This window comes from Tachypleus tridentatus, chromosome 8 (genome assembly GCF_004210375.1).
Source record: "Tachypleus tridentatus isolate NWPU-2018 chromosome 8, ASM421037v1, whole genome shotgun sequence".
Lineage (NCBI taxonomy): Eukaryota > Metazoa > Arthropoda > Merostomata > Xiphosura > Limulidae > Tachypleus > Tachypleus tridentatus.
In genome coordinates, this window is record NC_134832.1 from 125,970,493 (window position 1) to 125,997,928 (window position 27,436).

The 27,436-nt window shown below is 34.3% G+C and overlaps 1 protein-coding gene across 3 annotated transcripts; it reads left to right on the forward strand.

Moving 5' to 3' along the window:
• The first annotated feature begins 2,262 nt into the window (after positions 1–2,262).
• Positions 2,263–26,862, forward strand: LOC143223435 (sterile alpha motif domain-containing protein 13-like). Of its 3 annotated transcripts, XM_076451419.1 has the most exons (5): positions 2,263–3,046; positions 12,351–12,461; positions 17,821–18,834; positions 21,278–21,395; positions 24,709–26,862. In XM_076451419.1, the coding sequence occupies exons 4-5, from the start codon at positions 21,288–21,290 to the stop codon at positions 24,847–24,849; spliced, it is 249 nt and encodes an 82-aa protein (XP_076307534.1). In that variant the 5' UTR covers positions 2,263–3,046; positions 12,351–12,461; positions 17,821–18,834; positions 21,278–21,287; the 3' UTR covers positions 24,850–26,862. The 3 variants fall into 3 exon arrangements, with proteins under 3 accessions (XP_076307534.1, XP_076307535.1, XP_076307533.1); XM_076451420.1 differs by lacking the exon at positions 12,351–12,461 and having other exon boundaries at positions 2,414–3,046; XM_076451418.1 differs by lacking the exons at positions 2,263–3,046; positions 12,351–12,461; positions 17,821–18,834 and having other exon boundaries at positions 21,181–21,395.
• Positions 26,863–27,436: the final 574 nt, after the last annotated feature.

Sequence of the window (27,436 nt, forward strand, 5' to 3'; positions counted from 1 at the left end):
GCTGTAGTTTGCTCGTAAAGTCAAATAATTGAAATCTGAATAATGAATGTAATTTCCAATTTTTGGTTTTGTTTTATAATACATTTCCCGATTTCCCTGGACTAGGAATGATTAATTGCAGACACTTTGTCAGATGTTAATCATTAGCAAGTCTTGTAGTCCTATTTGAAGTCCTTTAAACTCTTTTCATAAGGTTTAGTTGCAGCACACCATTAAACTTGAAGGAACAATTAGTGATGAGATGTAATTTATCAAATGGACGTAAAGGGGTAGAGAATCTTAATAATTTTACAAATTATAAATTATTACAGATTTTAAAAAATAACACATATTAGCTCTTCATCCAACAATATTTCACTCAATAAGAACTGATATAGCATTAGCATATTGTCGCTGACAACAGATGGAAATTGCTACTACTGCAGAAAATTACATACAAAAAATTATTACTACGTCAGATCTCTAGGGAAAAAAGAAGAGAGAGAGAATGAACCGATGTGGTCTAATGTTAGCGAGAGCTGTATCTTTAATCCAGTGGTCCACGGTTAACGTCCCGTTCTCACAAAATATTTTCCCGTAATTTAAAGCAGTGCGTGTGTTATAAAAATAAAAGTCAACTCCCGCTCTTCGAGAGCTGTAACTCAAATAATTATTGCTGACTAACTGTCTTTCATCTAGTTTATCAGTTCAAAAATTAACACATACAGCTTTTGCCCTACTTTGTGCGAATAACTGTAACAAAAGAAAAATAGTAGATATACGACTAATAATCACTTTATCTATAAGCTAAAATATGTGTCCTATGACTATATCATTCTAATGGTTATACAAGTTAGGATATATTAAACTGCGACCTTTCCTGAAAATGAGGATAATTTTTACACAGCATAAGATTCAAAGATGTTCTTTTATGAGATTCCTTTAATCAGTACAATTTGTCATCGTATGCTGGGAGGCTGTGTTTAAAAACAAAATGCGTAACATTTATGTTACTGAGGTTTGAAGTGACGTTCTCGTGTTAAATCATTAATTTAAATTAGTAGTTTAATGTTACGTGTACAAACTTTGTTCCGATCGGTGTTACATACTCAGGTTTGTTCAAAAAAACCAACAAACAACAGATATCGATGGAAATTATTCATCTACGTTTCGATTGGTTTGGTTTTGGTTTTGAATTTTGCGCAAAGCTACACGAGTTCTTTCTGCGCTAGCCGTCCCTAATTTAGCAGTGTAAGACTAGAAGGAAAGCAGCTAGTCATCACAACCCACCGCCAACTCTTAGGCTATTCTTTTACCAACGAATTGTGGGATTGACCGTCACATTATAATGCCCCACGGCTGAAAGGGCAAGCATATTTTTGTGTGACAAGTATTCGAACCCGCGGTCCTCAGATTACGAGTCGAGCGCCTTAACCACCTGGCCATGCCGAGTCTATACGTTTCGATATTGGCTATCTATCCACTGTCTAGAGAAACCCCAGCTAAATGAACTGACTGGGAGAAATGTTTACCCCGCCCACTTTCTAACGGTGAATTTATGTCATTCCAGTTTCTATTTGTTTCATAGTTTTACATGATATTATAAATATTTATACACTCAACTTCCCTTAATAAATCTTCCTCGTTAATTTCAAATTACTTAAAACTTTTATACACTCTGACTGATAACAATGATCTTGTCTGACTGTTTATCTCAGAATTAAAGTGTACAATCACCTTGTCAAGCGCCATGACGAAGCGTCTGCGTCATGGTTGCAGATACACAGTTTTTGTCACGCAAACACTTTCTTCGTTGTTATTTTAAATTTTGTTTGGTGCTTGTATCTCTCTGTTCTCCTTATTGGTGAACAATAGTTGACTTGCATGAATAATTTTTAACAGTTTTTATTCAAACTAGAATTAAATTGTATTGTAGTTAATGATTTAACTCCTGTAGTTCGTTAAATCTTAAAAGAAAATATACAACAGCTCTAGCAATGTCTTCTTATCGCAAAAGTTTTTACAGACGTTTGGTGCTATCAACATAATAAAAAAATGTGCTTACCGCATTGGTTGATTCGATAAAATTATACTTTTAAATACAACTTGACAGAGATTTTTCTTATTAATATTTGTAGCATAATGATTTAAAGTGTTTTTGTGTGCGTTTTTTTCTGAAATGCATAAATTTCTTAATTTTGTTATATATGTTTAAACTCTAGATACTGTTGTGGACTCAAGAGCGCTGGTAATACAATCCCATAGTGCAAAGCGCGGTCTTAATGCGCATGTGTTGCCTTTGTAATAGCCGTCGTTACTGATTCATCGAGTTTTTGCTTTATGGTATGATCTTTCTTAGAAATACAGACAAAACGTTTACAATGTGTAAAGGTATATTTGTTATTCATTTTGTATCCCAAAACTTTGTTTTAGGTCTAAAAGATTAATAATAATTGTTGCGAATAGTTAATTTTGAATACAGCCGACCAGCCTCGGGTGAGAAAAATACGCCTATATTTATTGCGAATTGGTCACATGTAAAGGAAGCATATCGAAAGGGCCGTAAACCATACTGACGCCCTGACTCAGTCGCATAGACCGAAACATCATAAAGTAGATAACAAAGATTGTATCAACTATCAGGATGTTTTAAACTGTTGTCGAAGTTACAGTTCGAACAGTTGTTCAGTTTGCACGATTTAAGATATGTAGGACGCAGTAGGTCAGTCGATCTCAAAATTAGTGGCTAAAATAGGAACTTGTGTTCATGTTGAGGAAACAGGTAAAAAGAAATCTTCAAAACTTCGGTTCTGACAATATTATCCTGCAATAAGTTGGAAAAAGTAATGGACAAAGATCAACGTTGGAACAGTCTAAAAACTGACCTCGGAACTGGTTTTGCAAATTTCCACTTACCCTAGCATTATTCAGGACCAAGTATAAACTCTTTATTATTTTGTTCTCAAAAAGGAATAAAACTATAAAAAAACTAAAGCAAGAGACAAAACAACAAACCAACCTTTCTTAAGTTCAAGTTTGTCGAAAGAACAAAAGAGGCCACCAAAAGGTTTGTAAAATTATTGTTTTCTAGTTAACAGACTATGGGACGTTTTTGTTTGTATTTATACGTGTGAAAGTACCAAACTTTTTTAAAGTGTAAATCTGTTCGTTTAGCATTTTTTTCCATGCAAACCTATCGAAAGTGACTTTTGTTTTTACCTTTCATGTCGTCTGGATGTGCTTGCTGCTGTTTTGAATATTCTTAGTTGTTATTATTGTCATAAGATTATAATATTTGCCTTTTAGTGTATAAAATATATATATGAATTGCTAGTTTATAATTATTACACGGTATTACTTAAGTTTCCAACCAAACAAGATATTTTGATCTTTACAACACTGAAATGTCCACTGTGTAGACATCAGTTTTTACGTAATGAAAACGTTCATTTTGCTTTAAAATTGCTTAAGTTTTAAATATTAACCTCATAAGGTTGACAAAATTTTGTTTATGTTATCACTGATATCTTATCGTTTGTACGTAGGTAAAAAAAAGACAGCATTATTTAGTGAGTGCAGAAATCTCTATAAATAAACGTCAGTATGTGGGTGTGTATCTATTCCTTTTTCGTTTCCACATATTTTATTTATTTTGTGTTTATACCAAAAACCAAAATATGCTCTCTTTTTTTACGAGCGAAACTTCACTTTCCATTGTATTGACCATCTAAACGTTTCACTCGCGTGAATTTTATTTTACAAATGATTGATACGTGAGAACTGTTTCAACCGTTCGTTTTGATGATAAGTGAATGGAGAAGAACTCGTGTGGAAGGTTTTCGAGTTGTCCTTCGCTCACTACACGTAACTTCATGGGGCCCGGCATGGCCAAGCGTATTAAGGCGTGCGACTCGTAATCTGAGGGTTGCGGGTTCGCATCCCCGTCGCGCCAAACATGCTCGCCATTTCAGCCGTGGGGGCGTTATAATGTACGGTCAATTCCACCATTCGTTGGTAAAAGAGTAGCCCAAGAGTTGGCGGTGGGCGGTGATGACTAGCTCTCTTCCCTCTAGGCTTACACTGCTAAATTAGGGACGACTAGCACAGATAGCTCTCGAGTAGCTTTGTGCGAAATTCAAAAACAAACAACGTAACTTCATTACCTGTATGGCCCATACCTTATACTGCTCACCAGAATGGTATTTAAACACTGCTTAAATATGTTTCAATATTGATTTTCAACTATCCTAAACATATGATGACAATACACAGCCAGCATCCATACACTGCTTGCCGTGAATTTAAACGTTATTGGTTGATTTCCAGATACAGTTTCCACCAATTGTTTAACGCAGCTCATGAATATTGATTGACAAAAAGTACCACATATCTCTTGTGTAGTGTTTCTACAAGTTATGCACGTCATAGAACCTTCTTAAGTTATATAACGTGAAAGAACTGTGTTCATTCTTTCTTAAAGATTTTGTAACATTGATATGGCACGTAAAATATCTCTGTCTCCTTCAGAAAGTAATGTTATGTCAATGCTGGCTTAGTCCAAACATCTTGTATGTGACTGGGATAATCAGAATAAAACTTATTTCAACCACCCCTCTTCCAGTGGCTTAGCAGAAACTGCGCGGGCTTATAACGCTAAAAACCTAGTTTCGATACCCACGGAGAGCAGAGCATAGATAGCCTATTTTGTAGCCTTAAGAACAAGCAAACAAATGTTTGAACATTGGAAGAGGGCATATGCTATTAGTCTGCATCCTGTGTGATCCTTATAATTACATCGAATTTTTTGAATAAGTTACTGGCTGTCTTTCAGTACTGTCGTTTGCAGTTTTAGCCCTAATCATTCGAAGTTTGAGTATATCGTGAATGTTGTAGTTATTAGGAAATTTGCTGTGGGAAAAGTTTTACTGTAGTTGTACTGTTTCACCACGGTGCCATGAAGGACATTTAAAATGTCCAACTCCAGGTTTCACTTTTCTTTGCAAAAGCCTTTCACAACTGATTGGTATAATGTTGGTTTCAAGTTTTTATACTTACCAAGCATAAATGAAAGCTTTTGTCTCAGTTTACTACGGCTTTTATGTTAATATATGCTTCTCTCTCTCTGTGTGTGTGTCGTTAGTTAGTTTTATCAGTTACCTAGGGATTTAAGAGAATACCTGTAATATTTTGTTGTTAGATTTCTTGAAACAACTACATTAAAACGCCACATGTACAGGACGGACAAAGACAATTCAGTCCAAATTACAAATGGGAATAGTATAAAAGGTGAGATATATAAGACGTTGAACCAACAGACACGCCAGCTTTCAGAGTTAACCGTATTAGCAAGTTTGCTTCGAGAAATTATATGAATGTCTAAACATTTTGAAAATGTGGGTGCTCCAACCGACAGTATCCCTAGTTTAAAACTGCCATTAACTGCTGGCAACTATGTGAATTTGTTCACTACTACTGAGAGCATAGAAACAATGAAAAGATAGAAATAACGACATGGTACTGAAATCAGATCACTAAGTTCATAGACACCTATCAAGATGATTGTAGAGAAGGGGTGCACGTATCACCTCACTTTGAATAACTGTAGAGAAGAGGCCTGATATATTTATATATCCCCCTTACGGAAGAAGGAAGAAATTGCTCTTTTTTGGGATTGTCATGGTTATTTCGTAAGAGCTTGAAATCTCAAGCTTAATTAGTTTTAAGAACAAGCACATTACTGTTTTAGTCTCTCCCGCCGCAATTCCACTTTTGCTTATAAACATTTTACATCTTAATCGATTGGAGCACGTGGCATGTTCAAAACATCCAACACATTTCTCCTAGCATTTCCGGAGAATGCGCACACTGAAATAACGTGACGTGTTTTCGTTTACAGTTAACACACGGTGTAGCAATGGTTACTGCATAATATCGTATGTTTTTGTTGTTGTTTTCCTAGGCCTTCTATAAATATATTGTGTATTCCCCGTCTCCTCCACTTACTACGAGGGATGCAGTACGACACTGAAGTCTGATAAAACTGAGTTCTAACATTTACGTATCGTATGTTATTAGGTATCCCAGAAGTCTTGAAGCGCTCAGCACCAACAGTTCGATCCTGATATAAGAATAATCCAAAATTATTTGATGAATTGATGAACTCAAAAGCTGACGAAATATCTCGCTGTGAGCGAGAAAAGAAAGTCTATTGAAGAGCAAAACGATAGTCGTAAAATATTAATAATAAATAGAAGTTTGGGATGCATGGTGTATGAAATACAAAAAGAATTTGAGAACTACTTTTTTGAGTAAAGTCGTGACGTCATTATTTGTGTATCTTTACAGACGACCCGCAGTACAACCAGTCTATCCTCCTCACTTTTCCTGTTTTCTTCAAAATTATCGTAATAAATGTTTGAAAGTATCTGCTGTTTCCATCGCTCAGCCATTGGGGAAATGAAATAATACGTTTTCGTGCATGGGTTTTGGTTTTTTCGATCTTTGGAAAGACTAAACACAGTGCGTATGAATATTTTTAACGATCAATTTTGTTCTTTGTGAAAACGAACAATTTTCGATGGATTTTAATCATAGCGAATAAACGATCAGCTCACTTATTATTAACTAAGAGGTTGTATTTTCATACAATACATTTTCTTACATAATTATTTGGTTTTATTAAGATTGTTTTTGTTTTTTTGTTTTTAGAATTTCGCACAAAGCTACTCGAGGGCTATCTGTGCTAGCCGTCCCTAATTTAGCAGTGTAAGACTAGAGGGAAGGCAGCTAGTCATCACCACCCACCGCCAACTCTTGGGCTACTCTTTTACCAACGAATAGTGGGATTGACCGTCACATTATACACCCCCACGGCTGGGAGGGCGAGCATGTTTAGCGCGACGCGGGCGCGAACCCGCGACCCTCGGATTACGAGTCGCGCGCCTTACGCGCTTGGCCATGCCAGGCCTTTTTATTAAGAAAACTATATAAAACACCATCTAGTATCCACCAGACAGCGATTTGTCCAAAATTAATACTTCAGCTGTTATCCTATCTTCTAAATCCATAGAAACAACACAAGAGTGTATGTACTAATTAGATGTTTTAGCTGTCACTCATATTATAACCAAGAACATTTAAACTCCAAAGAGCATGGATTGATTATTTGACGTACATGAGATTGCAAAAGTTAGTTTTTCCCACAGTTGAACCTTGTCTGCGTGGATGATATTTTAGTTGAAGAACCAAGTCCCGTTGGTCTAAAGTAGCTGGAGGTTAGAAAATATCGTATTGCTCTCGATCAATTAACTTGTGTACCACTCTGTAAAATACATGGACTTCAGGGGGGTTCGATCCCAAGAGTTTCAGTGATAGATATTAAATATCGTTTTCTACTGCCAAAGTTACAGTTACACTTTACGTCCTTCCTAATACTAAATAGTTACGCTTCGTCTGTAAAAAATCCTCATAGAAATTCTTAAAGTCTAGTTATACAGAATATTTCCGCTAGAGTGCACTGTAAGCACGTCATTTTTGTAAAAAAAAATCTTTTAATACTACAGAGTAATGTAATTTCATAATGTTATTAGAAAAACACGTAGGTTCAAGAAGTATTGGTGGAAATAAATAAAAACTATAGTTCGAGCGTTTTCAAAAGGTAGACCTTTCTTCTTAATGGGCAAATTGGCCAAGTATTATATGATAATGCTGCACCTACATTTTCATGAACGTTGAAGTTTAAATATAATGATATAAGTTGTTCATATTTATAATAATGTGTTGATACGAATTAAATTTTTAGTATTTTTAATTCTAGAAACATGGAAAGTAAAAAAAAAAAAAAAAAGCTGCAACGTAAATTCAACACCCAACACCAGGTGGAAATGTGGGTTGAGGGAATTAACCTGTGCACCAGATCATTTCTGTCAGAAAACATTTTACAATTAAGTATCTAGTAAATCATTTTATTAAATATGCCTGTATATTACATAAGACAACCGCACACACACACACGCTGTAACTTGGACAACACCACGTGACTCGGTAAAAGGGTGGCCACACCCATCATTTCCAAACACATTAAACTGTAGACCCAATTTTGACCTTTCCCCATAAAGACCACTTTACTCGTATAGTCAACCTGTTCCTCTCGGTGTAATTCTTCCATAAACTTTTTAATTGTCTCATAATACTGTTTCACCTCCTCCTGTTGTTCCGGAAAGGAAGGGGAGTGGCTGAGGGCTGCCACCACGGCTCCCCATCTTTTTAACCACTGATCAACACCAAGGTATGAAGTGTAGCAGTTAGAAGAACTGATGATGTTAGCCGCAAATATAATAATAGTTTTTACATATTTTTAAATATTTTAAAATATTATTTACCTTCAGAAAGCAGCTCTTAGAAAGTAAAGATAAATTTTAGGCGTGTTACTTCAATGAAGGAGAAACGTAAGCAAAGTTCGAACAGTGAGTGGTTTTGTTTTTGAATTTCGCACAAAGCTACACGAAGGCTATCTGCGCTAGCCGTCCCTAATTTAGCAGTGTAAGACAAGAGGGAAGGTAGTTGGCGGTGGGTGGTGACGACTAGCGAAGATCAATCCCATTAAAACGCCCCCACGGCTGAAAGGGCGAGCATGTTTGATGTGACGGGGATTCGAACCCACGACCCTAAGATTACGAGTCGAACACATTAACCCACCTGGCCATGCCGGCCCCCTAACAGTGAGTGGAGATGTTTATTAGAATAGAGATGAGACAACTCGTGCTTTAATGTGGTCGTGATTGCTGTCATGGAAGTAAAAGTATTGAAGCAAATTGTAGTGCCAATATTTTGTTGTTTTTTTTTGTTTTTTTGGAATTTCGCACAAAGCTACTCGAGGGCTATCTGTGCTAGCCGTCCCTAATTTAGCAGTGTAAGACTAGAGGGAAGGCAGCTAGTCATCACCACCCACCGCCAACTCTTGGGCTACTCTTTTACCAACGAATAGTGGGATTGACCGTCACATTATACACCCCCACGGCTGGGAGGGCGAGCATGTTTAGCGCGACGCGGGCGCGAACCCGCGACCCTCGGATTACGAGTCGCGCGCCTTACGCGCTTGGCCATGCCGGGCCGATAGTGCCAGTAGGGATGGAAGTGAAAACTAATAAAAAAGATAAGGATATATGCAGACAGCGTTAGTGTGCGATCAGTTATACTGAGTATAGTTTATAACTGATACGGAAATGAGTAAAAAACAAAATCGTTCTCGCAGCATTGAACAGAAATGGAAATTAATGGATGAAGGTGTACAACACACACAGTTACGACAGAAAGTGTTCGTACCCCTGCGACCCGAGTGGTTTTTTTGCTCATAACATAAAAAGTATCACGATTAGGCTAATAGAAGTATAATATATTATAAATATTATACTAACACACATCTACATAATTTCTTATGTAAATTAAACAACAAATAAACTGTTTATAAACAAATAACCAAAAATAGGAGCAGAAAGTGTTCGTACATTTCAGAACGTATGAAAAAAATGATATTCCCGAAAGAATTTTGTTTAGTTTGGCGAATAAACTACATTATACTATTCCAGAACTAGACACTTGGTTCAAAATTATTGGAATTTAGCCAGCAAAAAATTTACTTCCGGCAATATAGCGCAGTCTCCGTCATTATATGCTTGGTCATTATGACGAATAGGAAACACCTGTCCAGTGATTTAAAAACCGAATTATTGTAAAATACAAGTCTCGTGTGTCTCTTTCCGGTATTGCTACACAACTTAATGTGCCGAAATCTACCGTTCAAAACATAATTGCCAAGTCTATGTTTACAGGATCAACTGCTGACCTCCCTCGTTCCGGACGCCCCACCAAAATTCCAGAGAGAAACAAGAGGAAGGTTCTCAGAGAAGTTAGTAGGAACTCTCGTTTAATACGTAATGACATACAGAAACTGGTAAGGGAAACTGGGGTTAAAGTAAGCACCTCTACAGTTACGCACATGTTACGCTCTTCTGGGTTCAAAGCATGCCATCCTCGTAGAACTCCATATTTAAAGCCTGTTCATTTAGAAGAACGATTGAGGTATGCAAGAAAGCGTGTAGATAAACCCTTTACCTATTGGAAGAGTATTCTTTGGTCAGACGAAAATAAAATCGAGCTTTTCGGCCACAATGATGTTCGCTATATTTTCCGTAAGAAGGGGGAACGAAATCTTCCAAAGAACACCGTCCCTACAGTTAAACACGGAGGTGGCTCGATCATGCTATGAGGTTTCTTCAGCTCTTCTGGTGTAGGCAGCTTTCACCGCGTCAACAGAATCATGCAAAAAGAAGAGTACGTTGATATATTAGACACTTATATCAAGAATGATGCTCGGAACTTGCGGCTTGGGCGTCGTTGGATCTTCCAGCACAACAATGACCCTAAGTACACATCGAAATATGAGCAATCCTGGTTGCAGAGGAACCATATAAGCATTCTGGAGTGGCCATCGTAGTCACCCGATCTCAACCCAATTGAAACCGTTTGGCATGAGTTGAAGACCAGGGTTCATCAGCGTCATCCGAAAAACTTGCAAGAGTTGGAGGCCTTCTGTAAAGAAGAATGGAAGAAATACCAGTCGAGTAATGTCAAACGATCATGGAGGGCTATGAGGAGAGATTGCGCCAAGTAATTCACCTGAAAGGCTACACAACTGACCATTAAGGTAGACGCACGATCACTTTCTGCCCCTCCTATGTTTGGTTATTTGTTTATAAACAGTTTATTTGTTGTTCAATTTACATAAAATATATGTAGATGTGTGTCATTATAATATTTATAATATACTCTACTTTCATTATCCTAATCATGACACTTTTTAAGTTATGAGGAAAAACCTGCTCACGACGCAGGGGTACGAACACTTTCTGTCGTAACTGTATGTAGTACGTTTAACACTAGATGGCGTCATGAGCTGCTATAAAAATGCGTGCGCGTGTGTGTGTGTTTGTATGGCACTGGGTTTACCTAGGGAATTATTCTTAGGTCATTTCCTAAGATAAAAAATAATTGATAATTAGCCAAGCACACTTTTCCTGCATCTGTGGAACTTTTCGAAATTATGAGTTACGCTTTCATGTTTTGTCTGTTCATATTATAATTTATCCTGGACGAACCCCCAGTTGATTATATTACGTACTGTAATTTACCTCGAATGAGTCTCTAATTTATTGTTGCGTTAGTTACGTGTTACTATTTCAATTAACTGGAAATCTGAATTTTAATTTAGAACTTAATTAAATATTAATATGTATTCAATTTATGATATTTGCCAACAAGATTGATACACACAATTTTATTTCTTAGCACAAATATGTTTATGTGTACAAACAACAATACAGTTTATGATAACGGTTATTACAAATAATGATTTATATACAAAAAAAATTACAAACTCAGTAACAGTATCAGTCTTCTGTTTGGTTAAGAATTGAATATTTTATCGACGGTTCAGGTCCACGACGAGCAAATTAATCTTGAATTTATATTGTTACACTTCGCTTAAGCTAGTTAGCTGTCTATCTTTAGCTGGCCTCACTCCGCTAGCAGGGTGACTTTTTTATCTACGAATGTATTTAAAGCGATCGTACATTGTTGATTCTTACGCTCGAGAATCTAGAAATTTAGAGAACGGAGGTGATTTCACAATATACGTTGCATGCATTTTTAAATTTATATACTAAGGTAAAACAAACATAGATAAAAAAATAAATACACAAAAGTAAATATCAACACATAGAACTGTTTTCTTTTTTTATCCGTGTGGTAACGGAAGTTGCTCTTTGGTTACACTTTGTAGATTTTTGTTCCTTATATTACACACTTTCAGTGTATCATTGATTTTTCCTTATCGTTCTGCTTTTGAAGAAATTAACTAGATTCATAATATACACATATGTTATGAAAGAGTTCACCTCTCTTTTTTTTTTTAACCTGAAGATGACCAAGGAAAGTCGAAACGTTGTTCTCTCCTTATCAATGAAAGTGTTATTACCCATACCAGCCGTTCTGAGATACATTTTTATTTCAAGTGAGTTTCTCGTCATCAAGAGTTGAGTACTAACGCTATCAATGACTTCTGGTCGTAGCGAGCTGAATGCATAAATCGGAAATAAAGCTTATGTCTTTAATGAATACACCTCATTTAATGATAACATTTAGAATGCGTTGATTCATTATTTGGATATTCTCAATTGTCATTTTGGTTCCTTTAATTTAACTTAATTTGCGCATATTGTAATTTGTGTAAAACCTTGCACTAATAAATATTATACACCTATATAAATACTACCAACCTTTGTAAAACATGTATGCGTGTTTTTTTTCCTTAGAGCAAAGCCACATCAGGCTATTTGCTGAGCCTACCGAGGGGAATCGAACCCCTCATTTTAGCGTTGTAAATCCGGAAACATACCGCTGTACTAGCGAGGAGCCTATAAAATGTAAGTGAAAACTATATATTTCGTCAAAAACATGTTTACACAATAAATGTGATTGTTATATAGGTGGAGGACTAGCATAACTATATGATTAACCCATAAAGCCAAACTCTTTAAACAATAAAATTGTACGGTAAATTATTGCATGATATTTAAACAAGATATCACAAAGAAATCCATTTTTTTCAAAATTTTTAAATAGTATGCTAGATAAATAAGGTAAAATTATTGATTAATCGATGATCCTTCAAACATTGTCCTTAGTAGTGTCATCCGCCTGTAGAATCTGAGTCAGATCATTTGACGATACGAACACTGCTTGTGCTAACACTATCTGTCTGTTTAAACACCAGCCATCTTATTAAAATATTTTAGCTAAAACTATAATGCTGATAGAAGGTAAAGATTAGAATAGCCCATTTAATGATTCACTTATAAAGTGGAGCCATAACTTGATAATTATAAAACAACGTTATATAAATTAGACCAAATTATTCATTTTAAGACTTGTATTGTTGATTACTGTAAGGTTGATGTCATTCTGATCTACATCAACCTCTGACGGTTCACTCGCGAACTATCTGTGCTCTCGTCATACCAAGCGCCTTTCGGTGCTGCATTGTGGAACTATAACTCATAGTGACCCCTTTCTGTTAAGTAACATTCGAATTATGTTACGTGAAATATGTTAGCAATACCCTCTCTGGCACCAAACAACTTATGTAGTGTAGTGTCATGACAGCTTAGTGATCCTAGTAACGCACCCTCTTATTCCATTTCGAGAAACTGTGACGTCATCGTCTCTATCCTTTTCTCCTTTAGCAGCCAGTGAGCGCGCAGTGTCTGAACATATTAGCTTGTTTAACCTTAGTGCAATTTATGATACATTTAAGAAGAGTTTACCCTGTCTTAATCATGTGAATATCCGCTGTCAAAAATAAAGTTGAGCTTCCTTGATAATCTATGCTTGCGCCATCTCTTAGCATAGATGTAAGTCTAATGCTTTTTTTCCTGACGTCAAAGAACTCCTTCCAAGACTGCAAACAGTATAAGTGAAAAATACTTTTAAGAGAGTGTGTAGTGTGTATTTTCTTATAGCAAAGCCACATCGGGCTATCTGTTGAGTCCACCGACGAGAATCGGACCCCTGTAACTTTAAGATTTTTAAACCTTTACATTGTGCTGTTGAAGGGCTAAAATGTTAAGTCACAAATAACAAATGAAACATTAAATAAAGCTAATTAAATCAGACTTTAGTAAATGTATTTCATTGTTTCTCATATTAAACGTAAGTTAGAAGACCACTTGGATCGGAGGTGGCCTAGTGATTAGAGCACTAGAGCTATATATTTGACGGATATTGGTTTGCGTCCCTTTGTTGCACACTGGACCGTACGTGCGATATAAGATGATTAAGAATGGTGCTCATATATTGTGAGTCAAACAAATAAGAATAGTCCAAGGCATAGCGTTTAGTGCTGTTGACTAGATGCCTCTCGTGTAATTAATCAGTTCTAAAATAAAGACGTCTGTACATAGATAGCTATTATAAGGTAAGTTCTAAGTAAAATAAAAATAACAATAATAAGTTCCCGTATGCTAAGCTGTAGTAACGTCAAGTTAAAATTAAGTTTAAAAAATTGGACAATTTTATTCCTTATGTTTTGGCGACGAAGGATGTCGTTGAAACATGTTCGCACATTTAGTGTTAGGCGTATTAAAAAGTGACAGCGAATCCCGTAATTCGGTTCAAAGATACAAACGAAACCTTTATAACAGATGGCGCTTCCTCTACTTTTGTCAACAGAACACTTGAATCTGAGGAACCCATGACCTGGCCTTTAGCTCACATGTCTTTAAGACGCTTTTAGATTAAAAATTACAGTTGCTGCATATTCACAGAAATGTTGGTAACCTAACACTTGAAAATAATAAAATACACGAGCTTATTGCGATAATTAAAATAAAAGAATAAATCATACATATGTACATTAATGTGTAAAATCAACCATCAGTATCAGGAATTGTGAATATAGCAAGTCATTAAATTGAACTCGTACTATGTCACCAGCTGGTGGAATTTTTAACTAAACACAAGCAGTTAATAAAGTACACGTTTTTATTGTTACTTGAAGTATTTATTACCAGGGTGCAAAGTCGGAGAGGGCGCCTGTTGCTCAATTAGCTAAAAAAGCGAACGATTGGGTTTAGTTGGTGATGGCGAATTTATATGTCGCACAGGACATTATCAAACACTGCTAATACACTGAATATTATGCATTTACATTTAAAACACAGTTTTCACTCGTGTTTAAGTTAGGATTTTCATTTTTCACCACCAGATGCAGATCTCACACTGAAGTAACTTGAATAATACAGCGCCCTCTATCTCACTACGGTCGATGTACATAGGTATCGGAGATAAAAGGAACATAATGCCTTTATTAGGATTCACACAAAAATTGTTTGTGAATGTATCCGTTTTGCAGTATAATTTTAACACCAACACAAAAAATGTCTATCTGATTTGGAAATTTGTACTGTGGAGTTCCGATTCTCATGTTGAGTACTAAATCCTGTTGTCCTGTGTTATTTATTTCTGGTAATTAGTAAATTCTCAAAACAAGTTTAAAATGTTCTTGGAAGAAACGTTATTCTCCTGTGTTATTTGTTCTCAGTAACTTCATCTTTGGTTTAACAATACGAGATAACTTGATCAGACTTCTAAAACAAGTGAAGGCATATATATTTAGTTGTTCATGGTCTTAGCTAATCTCAGGCGCAGATAGCCTAGTTGCTTTGCGCCATAAAACGCCAAACCAACCAACTTAGCTAATCTCTTCTCGAATTAGTTTCAAATGTGGTCTTCTACCTCAGATATTTTGATAACAGTACTTAGCTCTTCTACTGCCACGTTTAGAAGTAAACAATCCTCTCAGTTGTAGGCAAATAATAAAAGACTAAAAAAGTACATGTTCCAATGTTTCATTAGTTGTGTGACACTTCAACCTGCTGAACTTTGGAAGGGCTAAAGGATATTCGATTTTGGTTTTATTTTGAATTTTGGGTAAATCTGCACAAAAGCTAGTAGTGCTAGCCGTCCCTAATTTAGCAGCGAAAGACAAGAGTGAAGTCAACTTGTCATCACCACCCACCACCAACTCTTGGGCTACTCTTTCACGAACGAATAGTGGGATTGACCATCATGTTATAATGCCACCATGGCTGAAAGGACGAGCATGTTTGATGTGATAGGGACTTGAATCCGCGACCCTCTGATTCTGAGTTGAAAGTCCTAACCAGTTGGCCATACTGGGCCAGTTTAAAGGGAATACAAAATTAACACTCATGTGGTAGTAAGATATATATATAGATCTTTCTTTGATAAATTGTTTAAGCAGAGTATTCATGATGAAACTTTGTATAATGGACGGCAACTGCCTGTTGTGGAGACACAAGTGTAGAGGACGACGTTTCGAAGGTCTTCCGCTTTTCGTCTTCAGGTCAGTGTGTGTGTAGGTGTTGTTGGTCTTTTATAGTGTCCTGGTGGATTGTTGAGAGCGTGTTATGATTGGTTTGATTGTCACTGTTTCTGATTGGAGGAGAGATTTCCTATAGATTCAACCAATTGCAGCCACAGGTAACTCACCTTTAATTTGGAATCTCTGTTAAGGTTTAACAGTGTTAATATAAAATGATTCTTTGATTTTTCTTCTCTTCCGGAATTTGTCTGTGTTGATGATTCTAGTTTTCTCCCAGTTTATTCTGTGTCCAGCTGATGTGGCTTGCTCTGCAATGGTTGAATATTGTGTTTTCATGAGTCTTGTCCTATTTTTATGTTCTTTTATTCTTGTCACGACTTTTCTTCCCGTTTCTCCAATGTATGTATCGCAGGAACAGGGAATTTCGTAGATGACGTTTTTGAGATTCTCTTTGGAATGTCGCTGTTTGTTTTCCCAGAATGGACCTTAAGGTATTTTAGGATTTCCATCAGACTTCGTTGTTGGAATTTTTGGCTATGCAGTTTTGTTTTCAGGATCATAGCTCTCAGAACAACATTTGCAGAAATAGCCTGCGTGGTTGTTCTGTTAATGTGCCTGAGTCAGTCTGTCAGTAGCCTTGTGCAGATGGCAATATGTTTAAGTTGTTGGATGCTTACATAAATGAAAATATTTATTTGCAATTATGTATATATTTGGGGTGTGGAATGCATGCACGAAACTTCAGATGAAGTCATTCATATGTATTGTTCAACCGGCAGTGAACCAAAACGGGTAGAACATGACCAGTGAGCGACTTGTGGTAGAGAAAACGAGAGCTTGATAAGAGTATTTAAGTGATATATGAAGCCAACTGTGAATATTCATCTGAAATACATTAGGGAGCAGTGAGATTGCTGGTTACATAATGTGAGAAAGGAATAATTCATATTTGATACTGAAATGTTATGTAGGTGTTGAAGTTTGCCATAAGAAATGAAAGTAATATATTGTTTCAGAACCGTGCATGTGAACATGGTTCGAACGATGTTTTTCAAGCATTGGTGGATTGTGTTTTTATTTTAAGTTGTTAAAGCACATATAGCAAAGTTAATAATAACTGTTTTAGTTATTATTAGTTGTTACGTTTTTAGCTATTTTAACATAAATCATTATGAGTTCAGTTAAGCATGAAAGTGTAGATTTCAATGATGGTAGAAAAATAAAGGAAAGAACTGGTAATTTTTTCTTAGGCGACGTTTGCTGCTGATCAAAGTCAATAGTGAAAGGAAACGTAAGTTAAAACTAATTTTCATGGATGAAGGTAGCAAATTGACACCCATATGATTTTCAACATACGTTGGTCATTAGTGTGAAGAATCTTATTGTCCATTTCTTTCCTACCAATCCCAGGTTGTTATTTAATAATCAGATAGTAATGGAATGAATCCAGAATTGCAATATACCATTGGTCTGACTGTACTGACCTCTGAGGCAGCGAAGGATGCATGAGTGTTCAGGCAGTATGAATCATGTTTGGGGTGGATATGCATGAGCAAGTGTAGCCAACTGACACGAAGCTTAACACCATGTTTAATTTTTTTATGCTTTAACTCTTTCTGAAGGTTATTTTCAGGGCAATGTATGTATTTGTAAAGGAACTCTTTAACCTACACTTTGACGTAGTTTTCAGCCAGTCAAAACTTGTTTGAGCTTTTATTTTCCGCCTTGAATTTACCTATTAAGATTAAGTTCTTAATTGCACTAGCTATTTTCCTTTCCTGAACAAGCCAATGGCTTTCTTAGTATCCTATGTTGCAAGTGCTTCCACAAAATTGTTGAAATGGAAGGAACTAACACTGAGTGTTTTTCTGTAATTTTAGTGATACTACAGAGTTTCTGGTGTTGTCTTCCCTGACTGGCTGGACTTATTTTCATGCTTTTCTAGTCAACAAATGAAGATTCATTGCTAGATGATGTACATGCGTTGTAGACTGTAAAAGAAACAACTATATAGCCGCCCTACAAACTCAACATCCTGAATCAGTACCAACTGCCTCACCATTGGTCATCCAATTAATGCCAGATATGAAGCAGCAGAGAAGGTGTGCTCAAACTAGCCTAGAACATACAGTTTGCCAGCTGTGCAACCATCTACCACTCCACTTAAAACTCTTCACATTGACATGATGAAGATAAAAAGGCCAAAAAGTCTAAAAATAAAAGCAAGTAGTTCGAATGTCGCAGATATCCACATAAGTGCCCCATTGAAGGAAACTTTGCTGAGAAGGATAATCAGCATCTATGTGTATGCAGCCTGAGTGGGATCATAAGAGTCTGGATCCAGATAGGAACTTTCCACGACTCAGTTCAGTAAAATGTCAAGATGGTTCTAACATGGCCACTACTTCAGCCACTTATGCTACCTCTACATCACTGGAAATCACCTCTAAAATAGCAGTCACCATTATGATTACATCAAAGAGAGCAAAATAAGCTGTGAAATCAGTATCTACTAAGATTGGTACTAGTGTGTCCATTTCTACCACTTCACTGCTCTTCGCTTTTGAGGAAGTATTGAAGATGGTAGTACTTTTCATAAAGCCTCTGACTGATGTACAACAGCAAATGATATTGTATCAGATAACACTTTATAAAGTGTCACTATCACAGTCAGGCATCCAGGTAGATGGATGTTTTGCAATCATGAGGAAGATGTATACCAAAATGACAAGAGTTACCATTTCAGTTAGCGAAAGAGATGTGTCAGTTCTGAGAAGAACTGTAGTGACCAAGTAAAGCTCTTGTAAGAACCAAAGACCTTACTCACTGGACTATCACGGCACATGACAATTCCACAGCTGTATTGGAGGACTTTTGTCCGGGGGTTTCTTCAGGTGAGTTGCTCTATTTTTACTGTTCGATATGTACACGTTTGTTAAATTAATTTACGTTTATACATGAATTTCTATAACAATTTTCATGGTTTAATTTTTTTTATACAGGGTACCATAGTACATGTACACTTATATTAGTGATTATATCTATTTTTTAGCTTAGCATATATGTGTGTGTGTACAGTACTTCTCAAAATTGTTAGGACAAGGGAATGTTTTGCCTTTTTTTTTCACTTTATGAGGCTAATTCTCCAAACTATTAGAGAATATAAATTTCAACACAATAATAATACTTCACTGATCCTTGTTAGCAATCGAATGAGCTACGGTAAAAATATTTTTCATTCTTTAAAATTCCCATGTACTCCTACCAAGGGCATACCATAATGGTTCTGCTTTAATGAACATACTGACAAAATTTATGATCTGAAATAACTGTCATCTTAATTATGTAGTAAGAAATTAGCAGTGAACTAGCATATGGTGCTGGTATGTGCAAGAAGAAATAAATTTAATAGCACCACCCCACAAATAAACCTCTACAATAAACAGTGTGGCCCGGCATGGCCAGGTGTTTAGGGTGCTCAACTCGTACTCTGAGGGTCCCGTATTCAAATCTCTGTCACACCAAATATTCTCGCTCTTTCAGGCGTGGGAACGTTATAAAGTGATGGTCAATCCCACTATTCGTTGGTGAAAGAGTAGCTCAAGAGCTGGCAGTGGGTGGTGATGACTATTTGCCGTCTCTCTAGTCTTACGCTGCTAAATTAGGACCAGCTAGTGCGGATAATTCTCGTATAGTTTTGCGCGAAATTCAAACCAAATTGGTCGAGAGAACAAGTTCTGCCTTTTAATCAGGCCCTACCAAACTTAGTAGACCCGCCATGGCCACGTGGGCTAAGGCGTCCGACTCGTAATCTGAGGGTCGCGGTTTCCAATCCCCATCGCATCAAACATTTTAAAACCAAAATTTGTATAGTTCATTTTTAGAATTGAATAACAAAAATTAAAACTTTTACTTTTTACATTTGATTTGTTAAAATACGAAATATATATCATTTCAGTATTTTAAAATTTGAGTATATTTTGTATATTCATCTCAGGTGGTCATAATAAAGATTTGTTTCACCTTTGTTTGTTGAATTTCGCAAAAAGCTACACGAGGGTCATTTACGATAGCCGTTTCTAATTTAAGAAGGTAAGAGTAGAGGGAAGGCAACTAGTCATCACCACCCCCCGCCAACTCTTGGGCTACTCTTACCAACGAATAGTGCGATTGATCGTCATTTTATAACGCCTCCATGGCTGGGAGGGCGAGCATGTTGTGTGCGACGGGGATTTGAACCCGTGATTCTCAGATTACGAGTCGAATGCCTTAACCCACCTGGCCATATCGGGCCTTTATTTTACCTAATCTGAACTTTTGTACTTTATGTTGTCATATATTTTTTTATCTTTTGTTTCTTTAAGCCCTCTAGAGACATAGCGGTATGTCTGCGGACTTACAACACTAGAAATTGGGTTTTGATACCATTGGAGTAGTTTTGTGCTTTACTCAAACAAACAAACTTGTTTTGTTAAATTTATTTATCAAAAAACGTCAAGTACCTTATAGATGGTGCTTTTGATGTTTAAAGTTGTCGAAATGTTTATATATATTTATTCAAAACTTTGAAATCAATATACAAACTTGGCGGTCTATCGTTGGTTTTTGTTGTTGTTATTTTATCATTTTTGTGTGTGTAAAAGTCTAAGTAAGGATGAAGACATATGGTGCATACCCCAAAATACTGCAGGAGTGTTCTTGACTACCTCCAAATTGTCTCAAACAGTTTTGTAAACTCTACGTATAAAGCAGGAGCTGGCCTTTCCTACTATAGCGCAATCTACCCTTTCAGATTACCGTTTTTCAAAGAATGTTAGTGTTACCCATTTGACGTTTTAAAAGTTTACAAACGAAACAATGCGCATGAATTTAATTTGAAAATGTTGTATTTATCGCACTATGTTTTATAAAGTTAGACTAGTCCCTAGCTAGAACAACTGTATTTTAGTCTATTTAGCAACAGAATTTAAAAACAGTTCAGTCGCTGATTTATATCTATCTTCAATTATCTTTTTTTTTTCTTTCGGAACATACTTTGTCGTCTCAGTCTGACCATTATGATGGTTATGTTGGGTTACTTACTAGAAGGTAAAAGTCGATTTTGATCTTTCATATGTTGGTTTTATTTACTGCCTTTATAAAAATTCCTTTTTCAAATAACTTTTATGTTACATGAGCTATATGTAATTTAATATCCAGTAATAAACTCGATATTTTAAATTTAATTCGTCGTCATCCAATATAGATATAGAGGGCACTGTTATTATTAAGTCTCTTTGACACCATGAAATTGCAATGGAACAGAGATCATTCATTGTCATTTGTTTCTTCAAATAGCCGTTTTGAAATGTATCCAGAAGTTGTTCCAGATGCTAAGGATTGGACAATTGCTGACGTAGAAAAATTCTTCACTGAGATAGGTTTTCCAGAACAAGCTCCAGCATTCCGAGAGCAGGTAAGCCTAACTATCGGAACATTCAAGTTGAAACTGAATCTATGAAACAACAATATCATTAGAAGCACTGTTATAGGTAGCGCCACTTGTATGAATCACAGTTTAAATGTTTGTAACTGATGTAAATATTTCAAAATCAATTATGAAGTTCTGTCTGGATATATACGCAACAGAAATAGTCGTATACCTGAAGTAGTTTACTATAATTTTTCACTCCCACATATTCTAATCGCAGAAGTTTCTTTAATTATATCAATGGTTAAGTAACCTTCAGCTGGGTAATATACTTAAATAACGTGCAAAAATGTGATTCAGGAAAAAAAAAAAGTGCTATTATTGATTTATGCATGGTGGTAATAAAGTAAACCCAATATTTTCATTAAGCAAGTCCCCTATATATAAATTAATTATAAATTCAAATACAGCAGCTTTTAAGAAATTAGCTTTGTATGCTTATTGAGAATGGTAGAAAAATATTGAAAATCTATAAAGTTTTTTTTATTGAATATATAAAACATATGATTATTCATATGCATGTGGGTACTGTTACTTCTTTAAGACAAATAGGTTTTACGATATTATCACTCAAAACACAGTATCATCATCCTGTACATTTAAGCTTATCAAAAAAGGAAGAAATACCAACAAAATAAATAATAAATGAATTAATATCAAACACAGAACTAAAATTAGATGCCTAAAATGGAAGGGCTAATTTAGTGAAATTATAATTTACAAGAAGAAAGAAATTTGAAAAAAAAAAGTAAGGAAAATATGTGAAAAAAATGTCTGATTATGTTGTAAATATATGATGCATAAGTTGCTATTCCAATAACTATAGCAAATGTTCAGTTGTCAGTTATTTGTATTTGCAGAATATTAATATAGCTACATAAACAGTTTCGTTCCACCAGGTAAAAATAATATAAATATATATCTTTCATAATGAATAGCTACAAATTCCAATAAACAAAAAGAACTGCTAAAGAAAAGTACAAAATGAAGAGCTAAGGAGTTTCAATAATCTTTTTTTTGAAATAAGTATTTTAATCTCAAGTAAGAAGTCTTAAAAATGTAAAATATAAATAACTGAAACTGAAATAAATATTACAAACATGATGTGAAACTAATAAAACATACCATCATATAATATAGTCAGAATATGGTTGGAAATGAAATAAAACAGTGAAAATACAATTTAAAAGGACCAGAAAAATAAAAGACCACATCTTGCATAATGTATTGTAGAATAAAAATAATTAAAAACCTATAAGTAAATTCAAACTAGAAAGCAAAAAAGGAATCAGTTTAACAAATATAACCATTCAAAATACAAACTAGATAATGACAAAAAAACATCAACATAAGAAACACTAAAAAACATCAGAAAAAGAAACAGAGAAGATAGTGGACATCAACTAAGATTACACATAAGAGAGAACAAAAATTGTCACAATTACTACTGGCATACAAAGTGAAAATACAAAACAATGAAGAAAACTAGAGAAATATAGGATGTTACTAGTTTTGTATTCACAAAAAATTGAGGATTACCTGAAAGGATAATAAAAGTCAACAAACAAAATGAGGAAAAGAAAATGTTTTTAAAAAATTATGATACAGAAAATAAAATAGATAAATAAGCATCACAGATGAGAATAAAAAGTGAAAAAAAACTGAAAATATAAAACCCGTAACCCAAGAAACAACAGCTATTACATAAGGAGGTGATAATATACTACAGTGTTTTGTATTTGAAAATCACAGGAGAGCAATGAATCACTCTTGAATTTTTTCATAGTTTCAGAATGTTAGTTAAGTGAAGAGTATAGGATGATATCAGGAATTATGTTAATTATTAGACTTCAGGACTGTAATTCAAGAGAAATTCCTATGAACTATTAAAATTAATGTTGAAGAGATAAAAATAATTTTACACTATCTAGTGAGTGGTAAATTTTAAATTATTCTTAGGACGTGTATGTGTGCATGTGTGTGTGCTTCTACACTTGACACTTACCCTGCTTTTATATTTACTGACCCATTGAAACATGCATATAGTTTATTTTCAAATATGTTGTATAAATGTCACGTATATTTATTCTCATTGGTTAAGGTCAGGCTAACATTTCAAATTGAAGAACTTTTACAATCAGATGGACATGACTAGCAATCTGCTCATGACTGCTATGTTCTTTCATACTCCCTCTTCCAAAATAGTGCCTGAGTACTAAATCACTCATGATTTCTGTAAGTGTCATTGAATTGTTCATTTAGCAACTTTTATTAAACAAATACTTTACTTCCTAGCCAGAGTGGAATATGATCATGACATGAACTTGTAAGTAAAATCTGTGATTCATATATAAATTTAAATTAGTATATCCATTGTTTTTAAAAGCACAATATGTAAACACACCTAAGCTCAAATTAAGTAATAGAATTTCACCTCAGAATTAAAGATCTGACACTAATTACAGAAACAAATTAATTGCTGATTAAATAAAAATGCACAATAATAAACACTAAATTACCAAAAATCTAAACTTGTGTAAATCAGTTCATAAAAGAAGAAAGCACAGCAATGTAACAGTTTTAAGAAATAAGCCTGCTACTAAACACAAATACCAAACACTTATAACAACACAAAACCAAGTGAGTAAAATCCAAACTACTGATTCAGGTGAAACAAGCTATTTTGCAAGGATAAAAAAAAATCACATTTAAAGAAATAAAATTGAAGATGGAATAAGAAAATAATACAAACACTATATGAGAGTATTAAACAACTGAAACTGATGGATGAAAATTTGGAAAGCAGTAGAGGAAAACATGAGTTTTGGGAAGAATCTGTTGAGAAATGGGAAAAAAGTTTTCTGATGCTAGTAAAAAACAGAACTTCAGATGCATTAAACATAGTAAAAACATGTAAATCCCAGAAAGCAAGGTAAAACAAATTGTAGGAAAACATATTAAAGGATGTTTACAAACAAAAATATTGACAAAAAATAAAGACAACTACCATTATTGCACATGTATGTGAAAAGGTGAAAATCACATTAACACTTGCTGATCAGAATATTTATAAAAAATAATATTTCCACTGTTGGAAAAAAATTTAAATACTTAATAAGCTCTGTAATAACTATATACACATCAGTATTTTCACTGGTCCTGTACCATTTTGTCTTGATAAATTCAATAACATTTATCATTTTCTCTTATAAGCAAAACCTAATTATAAGTTTTTTATTTTTGTACTTCCTCACTATCTTCTCTGACACATTATAGTAATTTTTTTTATTTATTTTAGGAAATTGATGGCAAATCCCTGCTGCTAATGAGGAGAAGTGATGTGCTGACAGGACTGTCAATCAAACTTGGTCCGGCACTGAAAATCTACAGTCACGTGAAACGACTTCAGGCTGGGCTAACAAACAGTCACCTAATCTAGCAGTCTTTTCTAAATTAAACATTCAAAGTGTTTTGTATTGTTTTCTTTTGTGTCATTTCTCAGAATGTTGCAGGAACTGTTAAGTGTATTTTGTAAATAGATGTAGCAAGTTAATATTGCTAAATAACCAAAGAATGAAAAAAAATTATTTTATTAATTAGATGTTTTACGTATAATTTTATTTGTTTGAGATTTCCACCTCCTTATTTGCCTGTATGATTTGTTAATTTTGCATAATATGTAACCAAAGCAGTTCTTGTTATTTTTATTTCTGAAACATGGAACTTTACAATAAAAAAAAATTAAAGGATCTGTTACTTAGAAGATATTTGCATTTGAATAAAGAACTTCATCCAGTTAGTAACCAGGATTTCTAAGATAAAATGTATGTTAATAATTATAGTATCACAAACTAAAATCAAGTTTGTATGTTCTATGAAAGTTGGTTAATTAAATATTATTAAAGATTACATAATGTATCTGTATTTATTAAATAGTAGTGCCACAACAAGACTTAAACATTTTTATAACAAATATTTCAGAAATGGCACATATTCCACCTTCAGCAAATCTATGAAATATAAAATTTGTTCGATTTGCTCTTTCATAGATTTACTAAAGATGGAATATGTGTAATTCTGAACCATTCATTATAAATGTTTAAAAATGTTGCCATGACTCAGCTGTTTATTATCAGACTGTTTTCCATCAAATGTATCAATATTTATTTATTCTTTTGAGATGTTACAAATTTTTGTAATGTTTGTTCTTTATGAATTTTATTGTGTGGGAAATACTATGATTTTTTTAATATTGTCAACCTGAATGATGAAGTAACCTAACATTTTTCATATATGGTGTTGTTATATAAACTTTCTTTTTATCAAATTTAAACACTGTTGTTTTTGGATGGATACAGTCCATAGAAGCATAAGATTAGTGTATATTTGTTGATAGTTTGAAATAATATAATGTTATACCCAGGGGTTAAATTCTCAAAATAAAAAGTAGAAGTACTCAGCTGGGTGAAGTGCAGCTGTTTTTGGAAAAAAAAATCTATGGGTAAACAAAAAAATGACAAAGCAGCTCAAATAAGTCCTGGTCCTAGTACCTCCTTAAAAAAATAAGTGCTAGTACTCGGTACAGGCAGTACCAGCAGAATTTTGCCTTTGGTTATACTTAAGAGAATATAAATTATTTGGTTAATTAAGTTTATGGAATTGTATTGAGAGATTTTAATTTATTTTTTAAAAAGTCTAAGTCTTAAACTTCTATAAAAAAAACTGTTTGTCCTATATTAAGTGTTCTGTACAGTTTTATTTTCTGTTTATTTTTTTAAGAATATTCTCAAGTGGTGTCCAATTGTAATATTGCAGGCATATTAAAATAAATGTCAATCTTTGAATCCATTATGTTTTCACACCTTAAGAGGCAACTGTTCTTAATACACCTTTGTTTTAAAATAGTGTTTTTTTTACACAACTCACCCAAAATAAAATTTATTTGGCAACTCTGCAGTTGCTGCTTATTTAATACTACTTTATATATTAATGCAATGTAGTGTTCAAGTTCTTATAACCTTTACTTATATAATTAATTTAAAAAAACACAGTAAATGTATGTCAAGGTCTTTATGTACTTATTAATTTTGTTGTACTCTGCACTGTAGATTTATATATTTCTTTTTTATATGTATACTTTAGATAATTTATATTAATTGTCTGTTACACTTGTTTGTACAAGATAACCTACATCCATATACAAAAAGAGGTTTACATTTACTTATGTAGAATTGAAATTGCGCTTGTTTACTCATGGAATATTTCATCCAATTTATTTAAGAGCAGGTGCTTCAGTATATTAAGGCACATTTGTGACCATTTATGAAGATGAATTAACATTTATCTCCATGTGTTTTAGATGAGTCTTTGATTTATTGTTATGTACTTTAGGTATTAAGATTCCAAATAGCTGGAAATTTTAATTTTGAAGTTAATTAAATATTAGTATGTATCAGATTTGTGATATTTACCAACAAGATTGATACAGTTTTCTTTCTTACACAAATATATTTTAATATACAAAAAATAATACAGTTTATAATAATGGTTCTTACCAATAATTATTTATATACAAAAAATTTTCAAACTCACAAACAATATACAGTTTGTTATCTGGTCCAGTAGCATAATAGGACATAATAAACTCCCACTTCGAGACATTATGAATTAACACTTATCTAGGAGAAAATACACTGAGTTATATATCAATGTTTGCACTTAGAACTATTTATTGAAAAACACAATTATTTTTCTAAGATTGTTTTAATCAAGTATCAGCTGTTATCACAGTTAGTAATCTGTACGGTTATCAGATCTTAATTAGTTGCCTTTATTATTAGATACCAGTTACTTGTTGGCCTGGCATGGCCAGGTGGTTAAGGAACTTCACTTGTAATCTGAGGGTCGCAGGTTCAAACCTCCATCATACCAAACATGCTTGCCCTTTCAGCCATGGGGGTGTTATAATGTGACAGTCAATCCCACTATTAGTTGGTAAAAGAGTTGGCAGTGGGTGGTGATGACTA

Coding starts and splice junctions, on each gene's coding strand:
- LOC143223435 (XM_076451418.1), top strand. CDS start 21,225: ATGAAATTGCAATGGAACAGAGATCATTCATTGTCATTTGTTTCTTCA. Junction 21,396..24,708: donor CTCCAGCATTCCGAGAGCAG/GTAAGCCTAACT, acceptor TATTTATTTTAG/GAAATTGATGGCAAATCCCT.